This window comes from Triturus cristatus, chromosome 3_1, assembly GCF_964204655.1.
Source record: "Triturus cristatus chromosome 3_1, aTriCri1.1, whole genome shotgun sequence".
NCBI lineage: Eukaryota > Metazoa > Chordata > Amphibia > Caudata > Salamandridae > Triturus > Triturus cristatus.
Window position 1 is genome coordinate 643,885,977 of NC_140583.1, and position 19,460 is coordinate 643,905,436.

At 44.8% G+C, this 19,460-nt stretch overlaps 1 protein-coding gene across 2 annotated transcripts in view; it reads right to left on the reverse strand.

Annotated features, from left to right (window-relative positions):
* ITGA11 (integrin subunit alpha 11) overlaps window positions 1-19,460 on the reverse strand; it is a 508,108-nt gene that overhangs the window by 211,018 nt on the left and 277,630 nt on the right. For both annotated transcript variants that reach the window (XM_085644636.1, XM_085644637.1), the window contains 2 exons: window positions 14,616-14,784; window positions 8,605-8,675 (listed from right to left, as the gene is read on the reverse strand). In XM_085644636.1, coding sequence (XP_085500762.1) covers window positions 8,605-8,675; window positions 14,616-14,784 — 240 coding nt within the window. The remainder of the gene's footprint in view (window positions 1-8,604; window positions 8,676-14,615; window positions 14,785-19,460) is intronic.

Consider the following 19,460-nt stretch of genomic DNA (forward strand, 5'->3'; position numbering starts at 1 on the left):
ATATCTGGTTGCACCGGACCGGGACAGAGTCACAAGTTCAGGCTGACCCCAATGGAGCACAGGCCAGCTACAGGGACCAGGTTATGCCCGCTGAACAAAGTACATTAAGCTCAGTCGGTTCCAAAGAGTTGTAAGGCAAGAACCTAGGTTGGAGATGCGCCGCAACTTCAGCGATGTGTTGGTTCCAAAGATGCAAGGGTAATGCAGACCTTCTGCGCCGGGCCCAATCCACACAACAGCAGCAATGCGTTGGTTCTGCTCAAGGATGCGCATCTCACCCGAGGAGATGCATCAGTTTGGCTACAGGATGTGCCGCTCAGCAGGGAAAATGCATCGGTTCTTCTGGTAAGCGCCTTACGCCCACTTCCAAGGGTCCAGGACTGGCGTGGCACCACTTGGCAAGGTAGAATCACCGATGGCAGTGTCCACTTTAAGTTAGAAGGTTGTTGGAAGCCTGTTATGTCCCTGAGGCTTCAGATCAGGAGATCAGCCAACTTGTCCTTGGAGTCACTCAGGGTTCTGGGTTCAAGAGATGTAGGTCCAGTCCTTCTCACCCAGGCAAGAGGGCAGCAGTTCAGTACGACAAAGTAGGAATCCAGCAGAGTAGAATTCCAGCAGAGTGGCAGTCCTTTCATTAGCACAGCAGTCCTTCTTCCTGGTACAGTATCCACAGTTCCGGCAGGGTACTGAAGTGGTAGTGTCGTCTGAGGTCCAGTACTTATACTCAGTGGTGCCTTTGAAGTGGAGGAGACTTCAAACAAACGCCTATGACGTGCACAGATGTCCTCCCTTCCTGCTCTGGCTCCAGACTCACTACAGGGATGCTTGCAACCCATTGTGTGTGGACAGGACACATCCTGGTCAGGGGTAAGAGAGGCTGTGCCCTGCTCCTCCCTCCCATCCAGTCAGGATGGCCCATCAGGTCACACCTAACCTCCCATTGGGTGTGGCTGTTTAGGTGGAATACGCAAAGCCCAGCTGTCATCCAACCCAGACATGTGAACTGAGGCAGGCTGCAGGCATCAAATGGTTAACACAAGAAAATGCCCACTTTTTAAAAGTATAAAAAAATCAAAACATCTAGCTGACCATTGGAGGGCTGCTAACTTTTAGGCAGACTCAGACCAAATACACTAGTCAATTGGTCTATTTCATTTAATTATTCATTTTCAAATCATTTCATTTTGTGAATTCTCTAGACAGATGTCAGATACACATAACGTTCACATAACATCAAACAACACATAATTGGAACATAGTGACCAATAACGAATAACAATAACTTTAAATAATTTCCAATCCTAAAACCGAAAAAACAGGTAACCCACAAATCCAAATTTAAAAAAACCCACTGGGGTTACCACTCAACGGGGGTCAAAAGAACTTGAGATAACAAAGGGTTGAAGCATTTAATACATATATTTTCCTAAGTTGCTGCGCATATTCATATTCAAATTCTTCCCCTGATGGAAAAAGAGTGTCAACGCGTTTCAAGTCCCAACTCTATTTACGGGGACTCTCTTCAGGGCTTTGACTGGATTCTTGATTAGATCTTGGGCATCTCTCCAAGAATAAGGGGGGTTGTTGTTGAGTTATATTCTCATAGTGAAACATTTCTTGAGATACAACACGCTCGCCTTCATTTATTGTGTAGTAACGTGACTGTTAGGGCCGATTTGGTTAAAAGCTTGCTGTTTGAATTAGCACCGTCAGTAAATGCTCGCCGTGGCCGTTCTGTTCAATCGGTCCTGTTAATGACCTCAATTGCTGTTGTTTTTATGAACAGATCTTCATCCTGCTTTTCACATTGCACCAGCTCTCTGGGACGCTGTTTAAAACGAATCCAAACGTTTGAACAGCGTCCCAGAGAGCTGGTGCAATGTGAAAAGCACGATGAAGATCTGTTCATAAAAACAACAGCAAGTGAGGTCATTAACAGGACCGATTGAACAGAACTGCCACGGCGAGCATTTACTGACAGTGCTAATTCAAACAGCAAGCTTTTAACCAAATCGGCACTAACAGTCACATTACTAAATGATAAATGAAGGAGAGCGTGTTGTTTCTCAAGAAATCTATCGATATGAAAATATAACTCAACAACAACCCCCCTTATTTTTGGAGAGATGCCCAAGATCTAATCAAGAATCCAGTCAAAGCCCTAAAGAGAGTCCCCGTAAATAGAGTTGGGACTTGAAACGCGTTGGCACTCTTTTTCCATCAGGGGAAGAATTTGAATATGAATATGCGCAGCAACTTAGGGAAATATATGTATTAAATTCTTTAACCCTTTGTTATCTCAAATTCTTTTGACCCCCGTTGAGTGGTAACCCCAGTGTTTTTTGAAAATTGGATTTGTGGGTTACCTGTTTTTTCTGTTTTAGGACTGGAAAATATTTAGTTATTGTTATTCATTATTTGTCACTATGTTCCAATTATGTGTTGTTTGATGTTATGTAAACTTTATGTGTATCTGACATCTGTCTCGGAAATTCACAAAATGAAATGATTTGAAAATGAATAATTAAATGAAATAGACCAATTGGCTAGTGCATTTGGTCTTAGTCTTCCTAAAAGTAAGCAGCCCACAACTGGTCAGCTAGTTGATTTTTTAAAATATATTTACAGGCCCAATCTAGCTGTGTGGTGCATTGCCCACCCCTTGCATTACTAACACTTTTTAAAAGAGGCATTTTCAGAATTGTAATTTAAAATCCGACTTCACCATAAGTTAGGATTTTAAATTAGGAGTCTAGAGACACCAAACTTGACCCAGTCATATCTTCCCATTTGGACATTACGCTTATGACATGCAATTAGGTAATACCAATGTTAGTTTATGGGAATATTAGGCCTTGCAGTAGTGAAAAAAACTAATGTAAGAGTTTTTCACTACCAGGACTTGTAAAACGTAAAAGTGCATGTCCTGCGTTTTAAATACACTGCACCCTGCCCCCTTGGCTGTCAAGGGCCTACCCTAGAGGTGATGTATATTGATTAAAAAGGAAGGTTTGGGCCTGGCAAGATGGTTAACTTGCTAGGTCGATATGACAGTTTAAAACAGCACACACCGGCTCTGCAATGGCATGCCTGAGGACATGTTTAAGGGTTATTGGTGGCACAATCAATGCTGTGGGCCTACTAGTAGCATTTAATTTACAGGCCCTGGGCACATGTAGTGCACTTTACTAGGGATGTTTAAGTAAATTAAATATGCCAATTGTGGAGAAGATAATGTTACCAAGATTTAGGGAAAGAGCACAAACACTTTAGTATGGGTCAGCACTGGTAAAGTGCCTAGAATCTTAAGACCAGCAAAAACAGGAGGTCTGAGGGCAAAAGGTTTGGGGAATCCACGCCAAGTAAGCAGGTCTAACACCCGTAATAAATGAAGATCGAAGCAATGCAGTCATATAAACCCCCCAAACATTAGACTTATTGAGTTAGGTACAGTTTGCAAAGGTGCATCTTTAGGTTTTGGTGCCAAGACAGCAGAGTCAGTTTGGTCCTCCGATACAGTGACTGTGTTCCATAAAGAGGATGAGGTTCTTGGGAAACACTGATGTGAAGATAGGAGAATCCAGAAGGAGGTTGTTTTTGCTTCTACGACTGGCCGCTTATGCCAACTGACAGCTTGAGAATATTGATGAACTAGGGTAGATAGTTGCTGTGGATAGCTTTGTAGGTCAAGCAAACCAGTTTGAATAATACTATAGCTTCAACAGGCAGCCTTTGCAACTCTATGAAGATTGGAGTAATATGATCAACTTTATTGGCTGATGATATAAGTACGGTCGTGGAAGCCCGTAAGTACAGTATTGCCCATGTCCAGTAATAACAGAATCAGGGCTTGAGCTACTGGTTTTAAAATTGAAGGTAACAAGAGTGGTTCGATTTTGTTCAAGGTGCAGAGGTAAAGGTTTGCGAATTTTTAGATTTTGTTGATGTGAGAGATCAAAGAGTCCAATGAGTTCCCGGGTGAAGAAACAGTGGGTGAGAGTGACTGAAGAAGTCTGGAATGTTCAATTGATTAATTTGAACTCTTTTTGCATCACCTGTGCCTCCTCAGTACTGATCCTGTGTCCTTCTGTGCTACCAGAGAACAGCACCACAGTTCATCACCACTACCAGTGGTGCTGTATCAGTGGCACAGTGGTGCTGTATCAGTGTTAAATTGAACAAACCCACAGACTATCAGTGGTAGCTGAGAAATTTCCTATGGGTTTGTTAGTAATACCATAAAAGTATTCCATATCCCACCAGTGCTACCAGAGACCCATGGGTTTGTCAGGGATGGCACAAGAGCACTCAATGCCCCATCAGTCCTACAAGAGAACAGGCCGGTGGAGCATCTGTACTAATACCAAACAGGGTAATTGCACATCAGAGTTATCTATGAAACGCCCACAATTTTTCCACCACTGCTTCAAAACAGGTCCATGGTCTGTTAGTGAAGCTTCAGAACAGGCCACTGGTCTATCAGTGTTATCTTAGAACGAGTGCATCTTCCATCATACAGGCAGACAGAAGTGACAGAACGACAAGCAATAAGATGAATGCAGTTGCAGAATGGTTATTCACTTCAACACAGTCCATCTCCTGTACCTTTTATAATGCTTAACTATTACCTTTCTTAATAAGTATTAAAAGAACTCAGACATTGTTTACTAACATTACACAGAAGACTTCCAGTTGCTCAGCTGCTATGAATTTTTGATTAATTGATTCCTGACCTAGAAAGATCTGGTGCGTCCAAGGCATTGCAACATGGCTTCACATCTTGCGAGGTATTTCCGTCATTAACTTAAAATGAGCTTAACCGCTCGACCAATCCTGAAGTTCCTTTAAAAAAGATTTCACGATTAGCATTTAAAAGTCAGCGTGCAGCAAAGGGAGCAGGAACATGCCAGACCGGGAGCTTAAACGCTCCAAGGAAAATAGCTGAAGTTATGGCTTGTGCAAAACTGGCAAGGCATGAAGGATGGACGAATGCCCAGAAGACACAGAGAGGAGCAGCACTGAAGTCAACCGTGCCAAGGCTGGAGTGCGAAGGAACACAGAGAGAACAGGAAACTCACAAGATGCCGGCCTCAGTCTACGGAGGACAGCACATGTCTGTGGGTCTGCCTAACCTTCAAGCCTGGGCAGCTCTGTCGAGGTGTTATTTTAATCGAATAGGGAATTATGTAAATTCAGTCCGGGGACCTATGGACATTAATACTAGCAAACCTTTCTACTGTTCTCTCTACCACGTCACTTGTTTATCTTTCTCACTTTTTGCTTCATTGCTTAATTAAGTTGGCCTTCCAGAGAAAGGGAAGGTAGGAAGGACCTCAGCAATGCAAGCTTGGTTACTGATGGTTGCCTATTGACACAGAAAAAGGAGTGTATGAAGTTGTAAAGTTTTTTCTCCACAAATTCTCTGAAGTTTTGTGAAAATCTTTGCAAGCCTCACAGCCTTTGCAAAAGTTAAATGGTGAGGAAAACAGCATCAAATATATGCATGAGGGAAAACCTTCCAGTGCAAAGTTTTGCAAAGTTACCACAGGTTTACAACCTCATGAAATGGATATAATGTAAACTTTAAAGGTACAATGTATGTTTTTGTACAGCCAGATCTGCCTGCAACTAAGTAACTCTTTTCCAGAGTCCTCATTTCATGAATTTGCATTTCAAGTAATCTTGATCCCTATAAACAAACATAGTAAATAATCAGAGAGTAACTTTGTTCATTCAAATGAGCTGTTGTAAAAGGCAAGTATGCTTTTTCCCGAGTGCTGTTTTCTTTAGATAGGAAGCCTTTAGACAAGTCACGTTGAAGAGCAGCAACATAGGTTTCTTTCTAAATCAACGGAATGACAACGTTTAATTATGATGTATCAACTTATCAAGGATTTCTGACAGAACAGCCTAAACTATATGATGTCCAAATAAACTTTATATTGAAAAGTCAAGGGACAATCGCATCAATTTACGCAGGATCGAGGTCTATTAGCTTCTCGATAGTTCTATAAACTTTGACACATTAACTTGTCTACATTTTACTCACTGTTAGTATGAGAATTAATTGGGATAACCTATATCTGGTCCTGAGTGAATGGATCAATTTTGTTGGAACTTTGTTGTTATCATTTTTTTTTTAATTTCAAGCATTATCTGCAAAATACAAATGTTGAATTACAAAATCAACCTGGAGTTACAGAACAGCATGAATCTCCTAAAAAGGTGTAAAATTGTTCGTTCCCTGAAGACTCTCCTGCATGGAAGCTTTTATTATTGGTTGTCAGCTTTTTAAAACTTTTGTAAAACCATTAGCTATTGAATGATATTTTTTTTAAACAATCGAACAAACTGTCATTTTGGATTACATGATATTCTCTATGGGAAACCGTAACCGGTAGGCCCCAGTAGCTCAGACAGTGAAGAATTTGCTATAAGATGAGGAGGTATCCACATTTGAGCTCAAATGGCTCAATTATGATTCCCTTTTGTGATACATTTCCTAATGTATAAACAAATATTTAGATATTTTAAGTATTGGCTTAAAAACGTATTTTCTATTAACTCTAGAATCTCTGCTAGAAATAATACCAGTGGTTCAGCACTCTAGGCGCTGCGCCTCGTTCTGTACCTTGCAAATGGATTCTCTATTTAAAACCAATACAAATTCATTTAAATTTCGAGTGAACAGTTGGGTTAACAAGTATAAAACCTCCTATTGGGTAACTTTATATTCAATATTGCACAATATGTTGGCTGCCTTATGAACCAGGATTACTTAACATTATTATAGAATTACACATTTTTCGTGAATCATCTAATTAGGGCTTCTGGTGCAAGAAGGAGTCGAATTTCGTTCATCTAATTGCAGTAAACTAGACAGTGACTTACTGAAGTATTTGATAGTATTTCAGAAATAACTGGAGTAGAGGACACCATGTAGTAGACATTATAGTATTAACGAACTACAATTACATTATTTAGGAAAAAATAATATTTTGTGCTTTATGCAACAACTAGATTGATTATCTTTCATAAATGATGAGACCGATCTTTTGATTTCGAGGGGTAATGAGAAGCAATATTAAGACTCTGTGCCATTGGTTATGTGGATTAGCAGAAGAAAATGATTTGCTGAATAAAAATGATTATATTGTGTTGTCAAATAATTATACAAGAGAGGGTTAACTTTTCAAATTGTGATCTCTTAGAGTCTAAGAAATCAATTGTCTGGTCCCAATATACCTCAAAATGGTGGTGGATCCGCACCCAGGTGAATCTCTGTGTATATTAGTAGGATCCTCACCCACAGGTACCACCAGTGGCATGCTCAATCATCAGATCCTCACCCAGTACACCTAATATGAGTGGGTGGACGCAGTTTGTAAGCAGAGCTCTTTTGCCAAGGGATTACAAGTGCAACTTAAAATCGCCTTCAGGATCCTGAATCCTTTTTACTATCAAGGTCCTTCGGTGAAGATAAAAACAGTGGGATGTTTAGTAGGTATGATGATCCCTAACATCAATAGGTCGACATTTTACCCAGGAGCTAGTCTGACCTTCCAGCCCTGCTGGCCTAGTTTGACTCAAAAGTATCTATGTGACCAGGTGGTTGAGAACCTGCAGAGAAGAATTCTAAAACTGTGAGTGTGATAGCCTTTGTCGTCCCTGACCTGCCCAATAACATCTGTCACTTTCCAGACCGAGACATGGAGAGACTTTGCCTCTTCACTATGATCCTTAGCTAGTCTCCGTTGCAGTCAGTCTCACACCAGTGTTTTATGCTTCGCACCATCTCCTTCTGAGCTCTACCACTTCCTCATCCATAACCATCCCAAGTTCAGAGGTCATTTAAGGCGCTAGAATGGATCATTCCAGAAACTGACATAGCTCAGGAGATATCACGTAAGTGCTCAGAGGGATAATGTTATGTGACAGTTTGCATAAAGCAACACAGGACACGTGAAGTTATACATGGGTTCCAAGATGTGACACAGAAGTCATTTTGGGGAACGTAGTGGTAAAGTGAACTGGTTCAGTAGTTTTGTGGGTCGGCAAAAGTCAAATGAGGTATCAGAAGGCTTGTGAAGTGACAGACTGTGAGTTACTTAAGAGTCCTTTCGCAAAACACAGTCAGGTGAGGTGTCAGATGTGTGAGGTAACAGGTCACAATGTGATCCAGAGGGCATGCGAGGCAACAAATTGTAGGATGATACAGAGATGACACAAGGTGACCCTGTTGTTGGAGGCGAGAGAGGAAATGGGATGTGACACATGGTTTACGAGGGGCATGTGAGGCAAAAGAGGTTATGTGAGATAACATAGTAGTCGTGTCACTTGAATAAAATATAATCTGGGGTCAACCAGGCCTTGCCAGGGGTTATACATTGGTCAAGTGGGTGAAAAAGTGCTCATGCGTGATTATATCAAATTAAAGTCATGTTAAGCAACACAAATGTAAAGTAGGGTGAATTGCTGGTCATGCTGACTTCTAAAAACCCAGCACAAATAGCTACATTGCCTATAAAACATAGAAGTTTTATTCTTTGTTCGTTCTATATGGAAGCGGCAAAGATTTCTGGCGCCGCACAGCCTTTCCCTTACCTCTACAACATGTGATGAAAATCCAGCCTGAGACATCTCCAGGCCAAAGGAGGTTTCATTCTTGTTGGTTCCTGAAATATAACATGGGAAGGAACAGTAAATGACATGGAGTTCTCTTCCAGTCCCAGATTCGAAATGGAAACTTGTATAATGCATTACAAAGGTAAACAGGCCTGAAGAATGTTTTTGATTAAAGAGTAATCATTTTTCAGTGACATTTCTTAGGATATTTACCGGCAACAGCATATGAAAATGGCGCTATCTCATCCAAAATCAACATGGATCTACATTTCTCTAAAAATGCCAGCAACTTTTAAGGACACTGCCAAGTGCCCAGACTAGCCAAACTGGAAATAAGGAGACAAGATGTGGTGGGTTTCTCGTCCACTGCAGAACCAGTAGTCTTTAGTTCTCTACAGGACTTCCTACTTGACCACATTATGTGGACCTGGAAAAAACACAGTATCTTCCTGTGTATAGTTCCCTTTATCTGCCACAATTGGAAGTACTTGTCGTGTCCTAAGGGCACCAATAAGGACAGACACGAAGGGTTCTATTCAGGACACTTTATTCTCTCGTCCTTACACCAGCTTAGCCCTGCACTCGACTGCCTGGCCATTCCCTTTCTCCGCCCCTTCCTGTCCCTGGTCATACCTTCCTTCCTCCACCCACTCTGCTCCGCCCACACCAACCACTAGACCACCTCATCTCTACATCTCCCCCTTTGTTAGCAAAATGAGTCACCAAGAGTTACAGTTCTTCAATCAGCCGCTTGGGCTGGCGGATTGCTTGCCGTGGTCTGAGTGTGCGACCTTCAGGTACTGCGATGGTGCCGGCGCCGGATATCTGTCCCAGGTGGCTATCACCGTCGCTCTGTGTTTCGAACTGTCGAGTTCCTGACAATGTCACTCGCGACTCAAGTGTCTCTTGTAGGCCCGGGCTGCACTTCTGAAAGTGGGACACATTTCTTGTTACACGCCTGTTGTCTGACTCCGCTGTCAGCATGGTACCTCTTTGTCGGGTGACCGTTAGAGGTTCCGCTCTGAACCTACTGTCTGTCTTCTTGCACTGCTCCTGCTTGACGACCACGCAATCTCCCTCGTGGAATGAGAGGGACCGAGCACGTCTCCTGCCATCCGCGTATGCCTTCATGCTTTCTTTGCGAGCTTTGTCGGTGGCTTTCACTTCCCGATGGATGCGGCTGGGGGAAATGGGACGTAGTGCCCCCTCCCAGGTGGGTATCCGTGTCCGGACTGGGCGTCCCAGCATGAGTGTGGCCGGGCATTTGCCGGTAGTAGCATGCGGTGTCGTCCGATAGGCTCGGAGCACATCATTGAGGGCTGCTTGCGGGTCTCTCTTATCTAGAGCAGCCTGTTGAAATGTCTTTTTGAGAGTGGCCATGAATCTTTCCGCGGTGCCGTTGGCCTGCGGCCATAGTGGTGTTATCCGTCGGTGTCGCACATTCATGAGCGTCAGGAAGTCACTGAACTCCCGGCCATTGAAAGGGGGCCCATTGTCTGTTTTCACCTCAGCGGGTATGCCCCATGCTGCAAAGACTTCATCCAGGATGGTAAGCGTGGCAGCCGCGTTGGTGGATGGGACAAACCGGGCGATGGGAAACCGCGAATATTCATCTATAATGACTAACACGTACTTGCCCGACGGCATGGGGCCGTAGAAATCCATGGCCAGTTCTTGCCATACTCCTGGTGGCAGGGGCGTCATCTGGAGTGGTGCTGGCGGGTCTCCTTGCCTTACCACTTGACACTGCAGACAGTCTTTCAGGGTGTTCTCTACCATCTTGTCAAGGAAGGGGAACCAGACACGTTCACGAGTGCTCTTTTCGTCGTGACTACTCCTCGATGGCTTTCGTGTGCCAGGTTGACGACTCCCTGTCTCAGTTGCTGGGGTATTACAATTCGGTTGTCCCGTAACAGTAGGCCATCGGGCGTGACAGATAGTTCTTCGCACACATTCCGGAACGCTTGCCACTCCTGACGCTTTGTGCTGTCACCCCTCTCGTCCTCCGGTTCTTCATGCCGCCACCTGTTTGTTCGGACCCTTCGGATCACCTGTTGTAGCATGGTGTCCTGCTGGGTGGCGTCCAGGATGGCCTCTAGGGGGACTGCTGGTGGTCGTGCGTGGTCCACCACAAAGTGGATATATTCGTCTGCCATGGACGGTGTGGGTCTCTGCGAGTCTTCCGGGTGGCGCGACATGTAGTCGGCTGGGTTGGCAGCCTTCCCTGGCTTGTGTACGATTGTGAACGTGTATTCCTGCAGACGGAGTCCCCACCTCTCGATGCGTGGTGGCATTTTGGACCGGGGGTTGCCATAAATTGTGACGAGCGCCTGGTGGTCTGTTACCATGGTGAAATGCTTCCCGTAGATGAACACGTGGAAATGCTCACACGCCCACACGACCGCAAGGCTCTCCTTTTCCGGTTGGGAGTAGGCCTTCTCCGTGTCAGAGAGGCTCCGGCTGGCGTGTGCCACAATGTGGCGGTGGTCCGAGTCCTTGTCATATTGAGCCAGGATGGCTCCCAGCCCGACGGGGCTCGCGTCCACTGTTATTTCGGTCTTGCGATCCGGGCTGAAATAAGCCAGGCTTTCCACTGTGCCCACAGCTTTCTTTATGTCCTGGAAGGCTTGCTCGCATTCAGGGGTCCACTCAAATGCCTGCCCCTGTTTGGTGAGAGTGCGAAGTGGGTGACTGATGGTGGCATAGTCCTTAATATATCTTGAGCAGTAGCTCGCCATGCCGAGGAACGACCGCACGTCACTGACGTCCAGTGGACTCTTGGTGCTGTTCAGAGTACTCACTTTGTCAGGGTCTGGTTGCATTCCGGCTCCTGAAAAGATGTGGCCAAAGAATTTCAGCTGCGACTGATGGAACTCGCATTTCTCCCTGTTGAGTGTGAGGTTAGCGTCCAGTAGAGCATGACAGACCCTGTCTAAGGCCGTGTCGTGGATTTGGAGTGTTGCTCCATAGACGAGAATGTCATCGCTGTAGTTCAGCGTATTTGGGATGTGATGTATCGTTTGCCGGATGGCTTCTTGGAAAATTTCTGCGGCTGATGAAATGCCAAAGTTCAGTCTCTTGTATCTGAACAACCCCAGATGTGTTGCAAACGTCGTGATATAGCGGGAACTCTCGTGTAGTTCCAGCTGATGGTAGCCTTTGTTTAAGTCCAGCTTGGAAAACACCCTCGCCCCATTGAGGGCGGCGATCATGTCGCTTAAGTGCGGTCCCGGATGACGCTCTCTCTCAATGGCGGTATTGGGCATTCTCATGTCCACACAGAGTCGCACTTTCCCTGGTGTTCCTTTCTTCGGTACTATCACGACTGGAGAAACCCACGGTGTGGCGCCCTCTGTTCGTTCGATGATGTCGGCGTCCAGCAGATCCTGCAGCTCTTCCTCCACCGCTTGCTGGAGGTGGAACGGTACCTTCCGCGGGTGTTGGGCAACCGGGCGGACCTGGTCATTTATGTGGAGGCGGATCTGGCCCCTGTTCATTTTCCCGAGTCCGGAGAATAGCCTCGGGAACTTGTGAATGGTGTCATTGTCACCGGATTTCCACCAACTTCAGCCGTTCAGCAGTCGGGAGACTGAGGAGACAGTCAGCTTCCGGTCCCTCGATGACGTGAATCACAGCCGGAATAGATGTTGTTTGATGCCTCAGTGTCGTGGAAAACTTCCCAAGGCAAGGGAGTGGTTTCCTGGACATCCAGGTGTAGACACGCACATGTGCGGGATTGAGCCGAGGCCGAGGGTTCATCTTTTTGTATTCCGTGACTGGGATGTAGTTGAGGGATGCTCCACTGTCCATCACGAATTTCGTGGGATGCGTGCCAACGCTGATGTCCAGCCGAGGGTATTTTTTTAGTTGGTCTGGATCGGCGATCATGTTGGCATATTCAACGGAGTACTCATGTTCACTTGAAAGTGATCCGGAGTCTCTGGATGGTGACCTTCTAGACCACCGTGAGGACCGCGACTCCCTACTGGACTGGGAGGACTTGGAGGAGGACTTCCGGCGGTCTCGTACCGCGCGCGCGTGATGGCGGCGCGTCTCGCCTCTTGGTGACCTCGTGGAGGCCTTTTCTTTCTCCCGGCGGTAGTCCCCGCACATTGTCTCAAAATGGTTGTTGCGACCACACTTGTGGCACTTCTGTCCCAGGGCCGGGCACGCCCCGATGTGTGGGAAGTCGTATCCACAACGGTAGCATCTTCTCAACGGCGCCTTCTTCCCATAGTCTTGACGCCGGCTTCTCTTCCCCGAGTCAGGCCGCCGATGGCCAGAGCGACGGGGGTGTCTCGATGGCGGCCGAGTTTGCCGTTCCCATTCTTTCGACCCCCGGCGAGGGCGGTCGGTGCGCACTTGACACACCACCTCCTTGCGATCCACGCGTCCTGCCTCCATGGTCTTGGCTTGTTCTTCCGTCTGATCATGGAGCCTTGTGATCTCTTCTATTTCATCCAATGTGTGGCTCTTTTTTAGTAGCTTCCTGCGTAGCGTCTCTGACTGGCAACCGTCGATCACCCGCAGGCGTATGGCGTCGTCCGTCGAGAACTCGTCGAATTCACAGTGACGCGCCAATCGCCGCAGCCTTGTGATGTACGAGCCCATGACCTCATCCTTTTCTTGTCGCGCTCTTTGGAACACGTAACGTTCGTAATCTACGTTCTTCTTGTGCACAAACTTCCGATCCAGTGCTGCACGCACGTTTGCATACGTTCCCGCGTCTGCGGCAGGAAGTTCCTTAATCATCTTGCTGATGTCCTTGCCCACGAGGTTCCGAAGTGCGATCATTTGATCTTCATCCCCTATCACCTTCGAGCCCTTGATGTAGTCCTCAAAGTCCTCAATCCACTCTTCCCAGCGAGGGCCCATGCTGCTCCCCACCACGAGCGCTAATGGTTCTGGGGGGCGCAGGTGCGACAGCCCCATGATGATCGGTTTCGCATCCTGGCGCGCTGGAGACTGAGCAGGGGATCCGTGGTTCGACATCGTGGTGCACGTGCGATGTGCGCAGCGTCGGCGCAATGCAGGCCCAGGGACTCCTACGTGGAATCTTGTAAACTAGTTTCAGGTATGTTCCTCGTTTCTTCTTCTTCCTTTTTTTTTTTTTTTTTTTTGTATTAGCCTGTGCTTGTTTAAATTTCAGCTTTGCCTGACTTCAAAATGGCCGCCCGGGTCTATTTGCATGGGGCGTCTGGAGATCCGCCTGACTTCAAGATGGCCGCCGGTTGAATAACGCGCGTAGGTATCACACGTGGTGCCGGGCTCTCACTCCATTCATTTCAGGACTGCGCGCTGCTCAGGCGGCCCCTCTCATCATCCGCTTCACTCACTGTTCGGCAGCAGGTAGGCGGGCGGGGTCTCTCTTCGCGCTCACTGCTCCAATCTGCCTCGGGGGGACGCGCGCGTCAGCGTCGTCGCTTCCCTTCCTGCCGTTCCTGGTGCTGGCTTCTCCTCAGGCAGGGCGCGCCTTGCGCTCTTGTTCTTTTCTTGTTACGGGGCTTTCACACGCTTCGGGCGTGTCGCGAGTGGCGGCGCTTCCGCTGGTTTTCTCGACCAGCCCTTCACCGGACTCGCTAGTGTGCTGGTGTTCCAGGGAGAGCAGCTAGCTCCATCCCACCCTCGTCGCCAGCTGTCGTGTCCTAAGGGCACCAATAAGGACAGACACGAAGGGTTCTATTCAGGACACTTTATTCTCTCGTCCTTACACCAGCTTAGCCCTGCACTCGACTGCCTGGCCATTCCCTTTCTCCGCCCCTTCCTGTCCCTGGTCATACCTTCCTTCCTCCACCCACTCTGCTCCGCCCACACCAACCACTAGACCACCTCATCTCTACAGTACTTAAAATCGCAGTATTTTGCCTTGTATTAAAAGTAGACATTTATATGTCACATATTGCTAGAGAATGATACCAGCACCCCTCTCCTAGATTCTAGTCTCAATTGATGAAATGTTGAGGAAATGGTGATGGATGGAAACAACTTACCCCCCTCCAGGCTGAATATGTGCTCTCCCAGTGCATCCACAATGTCCTTCAATGCTGCCTCGTCTGTCACGTTAAAGAAGTACTTGTCATCGGGGTCGCTGGCGATGAGTTTGATCTCGTTTAGGAAGGCTTCTGGGTTGATTCCTCTCCTGTTGTAGTACCCTAGAACCTACATAAACATTGTAGATGGACCGATCATGTTTTTGTACAGTAAATAATGAAGCAGGTGTCAAAAAGTGACCCCACACTTTCCAAGCTTTCCAAACCCCAGTAGCCTAGAGGCAGTTCCATCTGAAATTTGCACAATGCAAAAAAGCTCCACCACATATAATATTCCAAGTAGGGGGTTTCAGTGGAGCTGCTTGCCCTTCTATCCCGCCCTCTCTTGCATCACCTGTAAGCCCAATGCTTCATGGAGCTGCATGGCTTTATTGCTAGGTTCATCCTATACATGCAGTATATATGCATGGATACAAACTGCATTGATTTTAAGGATCCTGATAACAAGAAGCAGGCTAGTAAGAAAACTACAAGCATAAGACAGATCCCCACAAGACAAACTGACATCAACTACATTATAAACATTAGACCCCCATTACAACTGGATGCACAGTTAATACCAACTCCATAAGAAATAATTGAGTACAACTGACTTCGATAGAAATTCTAAGGAACAAGGGAGAGGAAGGGTCTTGAATATGGTGCTTCTTGTCAAACAAGCATTAGCAATGCCAATAGGGCTGGATTATGCAGCCATTCATTCATCCACTGACTCATTTTTTCACTCACCTTCTCACACAACCACAAGAAAACACACACACTAATCAACAAATACAATATAAATTAAATGAATACACATAGAAACAAAAAACATGCTACCATCTAAACATGGTGGGCATATGCATGCAGTTACAAAACTAAATATAGTGGCAGTTGCCTGTCTTGCAGGGGCACTATACATAGTCAACTGTTGTTTTAAAAGTTCCAGCATGGCTGTCACCTTTAGCACCATTGTGTTGGCCATCTTGGTATGGTAAAAAATGCTACAGCAGCATACCTTAATAGTCGCCTGGTTTGGAGGAACTGGCCAAGTGGGATGCAACACACTGCAGATGAAATAAGCAGCAAGCAAGCAACCTGTTAGCACTGCCTAAAGAACTGGCTTATCCTCTCAAGAGGAATAAAAAGAAAAAGAGGAGAAGCAAACAAATGAAAGGTGAACTATAAAAGAAGAAAATAGAAAACGAAAGGACTGGCCAACCAGCCTTGACACTGAAGTGGCCCCATTTGCGGTGGATATGCCCATGTGATTAGAAACTGTCATCATTCACAGGGCAAGAAACCCAATGACTGATGTGGACTGAACCATTGCCCCACTCAGTACAGTGTCATGGACGGAAGCAAGGTGTAAATGACACTCACACAGACCAGTGGCAGAAGAAGACTGATGCAAAAGCCCTCTAAGTAGCTATATGGATCTGCATTTATATGTATGTGTGTGTGTATTATTTAATAATTCTTTTATTACAAGGTCCTGATAGACAGCTAGGCCTGTCAAGCCTTTTAAAGAGATTCTAGCAGGAATTATTACAGTGGAAACATTTGACCCATGGGGTTTGTTGGAGGAGGTTACCAACGCAAAAATCCTTCCCTAGGAAGGTAATCTGTGCGATTTCGTATAACAAAATACCTATCTGTAGGCTTTGATACAAAGTAACAGCAATCCACATTAAATGCCTACTGACTTTAAAGGTATGGTTTTCACAATCAATATGTCAATATGCCAGCCTATTGCCTTTATTATAACTTTTAATTATAAACAATAAGGCCTATAACCTTTATTCTTGGCTTGTCACCATAAGCAACTCAGACCTACTGTATTAGTCATGAGCTTTCACACATGACATCCATCACGTATACTGTAATAAATTTATAAATATCTACAAAATTACAGATGTCAAAGCAGTATTAATTCCCTACTAATAGAGCCTAATAAGTTTCACTATATTACTATTGTGCAAATCTTCTATTCCCATGGATCATCGAGGTGGGTCACCAAAACCCTTGCCTACTGAGGTAATCTGCGAGATTCTGTGTAACAAAGTACTAGCAGATACAATAAATATCATTGGGGGGAAGAGAGGCTGATCAGGCCGTCATACATCCTCTAAAAGCTTGAAGCATATACCAAAAGTATGGCGTTACAGAACTATATTTGCTCATGATTTACTGATCAGTTTTTGGCTATGTTAGGAATAGAGCCTAACTTTGGGGCACCCCTTGTTAGGATACAGGGACGCTCAGCCACAGTGGCATGCTTCATCACTGGGTCCTGTTCCTTGTCGGGTATGGGGTGTAATACCTGATGGGCATCCTTACGGAGCTCTTTATGGAGATCTTTTATCCTAAGGTAAAAATGCCACTGTGGCTTTTTGATCTTCTCCCTTCTGAAGATTTCCTTTTTTTTATCGAAAGGGTTGATGAGTGCAAATTGGACCAAAGCACTTAATGAGCCCAAATTTAACTAAGGAAATTCAAACTGAGGAAAGCTTTCTATTTATTGACTATTGGATTTCACGGTAAAGTGGAGATGTTCCTCAGCATTCCCAGATTAAATACGAGGAGTGGATTTCATTTAAATTACACAGAGGTAATTTGCGTAAATTTGGAATTTTGCATTAAGCTAATTTCCCAAAATTATGCCACGCTGCATAATTACACTGTCGTTTATGACATAATCATAGCACAGGAGCGCAGGTACAATGCAAACAACCAGAAAGCGAATGGCTATTGTTCGCTGCACTTGTGTTAGTTGTGCTATTTTATAGTGCAAAATGAGTAGTACTCATGTCAAAATTTGACAGAGGATGCATTTTGTGCTAAATTATTGTGTTAATTGTTGGATTCGCATTTCAAGTCATTTTACTGAAATTTTGAGAAATTACATGGATGCAAATTGTGCAAATTTCACACATCTCTACAAAATACATGCCTACAGGCTTTAGCACAGCGTATTAACAATCCACTCTTAAAAGTCATTGCCTATATCACATGTTTTTCACAATAAGTAAGCCAGGCCTACTTGCTTTGTCATAACGTTTCATTACAAACAGATCACTCCTAAGGAACCCAGGGCTACCTAATTGTGTCTATAATAGAAACCATCAAGCATACAGTTATAATATTACAAAAATATTCAGTATTACAGTTGGCAAAACAACATTCATCCCCTCTCATAAAGGAATAGCAAGAATCATCACAGTGAAAATCATCTACTCCCAGAGTTTGTCAGAGTGGGCGATCAATACCAACACACTTGCCTACTAGTGTATTTTGTGAGATTACATGTAACCAAATACTTGTTTACAGCATGAAACATAGTGTGCTAACAATCTACTCTTTGAGGCCTATTGGCTTTAACAGTTTTATTTTGATAAATACTCCAGGCTTACTGATTTTGTCATAACTTTTCATAATAAACAGACCAGACCTATGGCATCTTCTTGTATATCTTTCCCCTGTGCACTAATCAGGTATTTTTTGTTACATTTCTTAATAAAGAGATCAAGCCTATAGCCATGATCATTAGCTTGCCACCCTAACCAACTCAGTCCTGCAGTACTGAGTATAAGTATTACCACTAGCAATAAGTGCAATACAACCACACTTTTTAGTGGAAGCACACACACCCAACTTCAGCACAATCAAATCTTCAACATGTGGGTGGAGCCTAAGCCCATCTCTCAGTAGTACTGAAAGCTGCTTTTTGTTGATCACATAAGGTCCATTGACAGCACCACTTGCCAGGCAGAGCTAAAAATGCATGTGGATTACTGTAGCTCTGGGCATCTTATACAGCTTTCAAGCACTCAACTGGATTCTGAAGTTAATGATGGAAAGGGAAGGGAATCTGTGCTGATGCCAGGGAAAACCAAATATTGTAAATGATCTACTTATTTAAGACACTTTAATAACATCACAGTGATTAGTGCACACAATTTCAGTCCAATCTAAACATGTACTCCTGTCCACCAACAGGTGAGCCAATGCCCCTCTCTGCGGTACTCCTGAATGCCCTTTTTTAGGTTGGTCACATAAGGTCACACAAAAACTGCGCTGTTAAGCCAGATCTTAAAAGGACTGACTCGTGTCTTCTTTCACGCAGCTGACCACAGAGGCCCAGCTGTCTGAAAACGAGAGGAAAATGAACTCCAATATGAGCAATCAAACGTCACTGACCCCACAAACAACAACTGGGCACAAATAAATACAAAGGAAACAGCACAGTACAAAGTGCAATCACATAAAGAAAGCATTGGCAAAATCAATAGATCTGCTTTTTTGTTAGGAGAAGTGTTTGGTAGTTGCTGGGCGGCTCTGTTTGGGTTGCCACAGCTGACAGAGAAGGAGAGTTCCCTTAAAATAGCAGCATCAGGACAACAGCAATAAGGACGCTGGGAGTAGGGTCCCTTTGATGAAACGACTGCGTTAGCAGACTTAAGCTGTATCCTCAAAGAAGAGTATTAAGAAAAGGGGCCAGAAGATAGATGACATTTGTGCTGTTAGTGGGGAACTTAAGGTGCATACAAAGCAAAATCAGCAAGTTCTTACCAAACAAAAACCCATAATTCAGAAATGAAGAGTCTGGTTTTCAGCAAAGTAAATACATTGAATATATAACAAGCATTTACAATGCAACGGTCTCGGCATTGTTAAAGTTAGAGCTATTGGCATTGCTCATGACAATGCCGTTTCTTTAAATGTTTTAAAAACAAAAACATAAACAAAAATAATGTCATGAGCAATGCCAATAGCTCTAACTTTACCAATGCCGAGACCATTGCA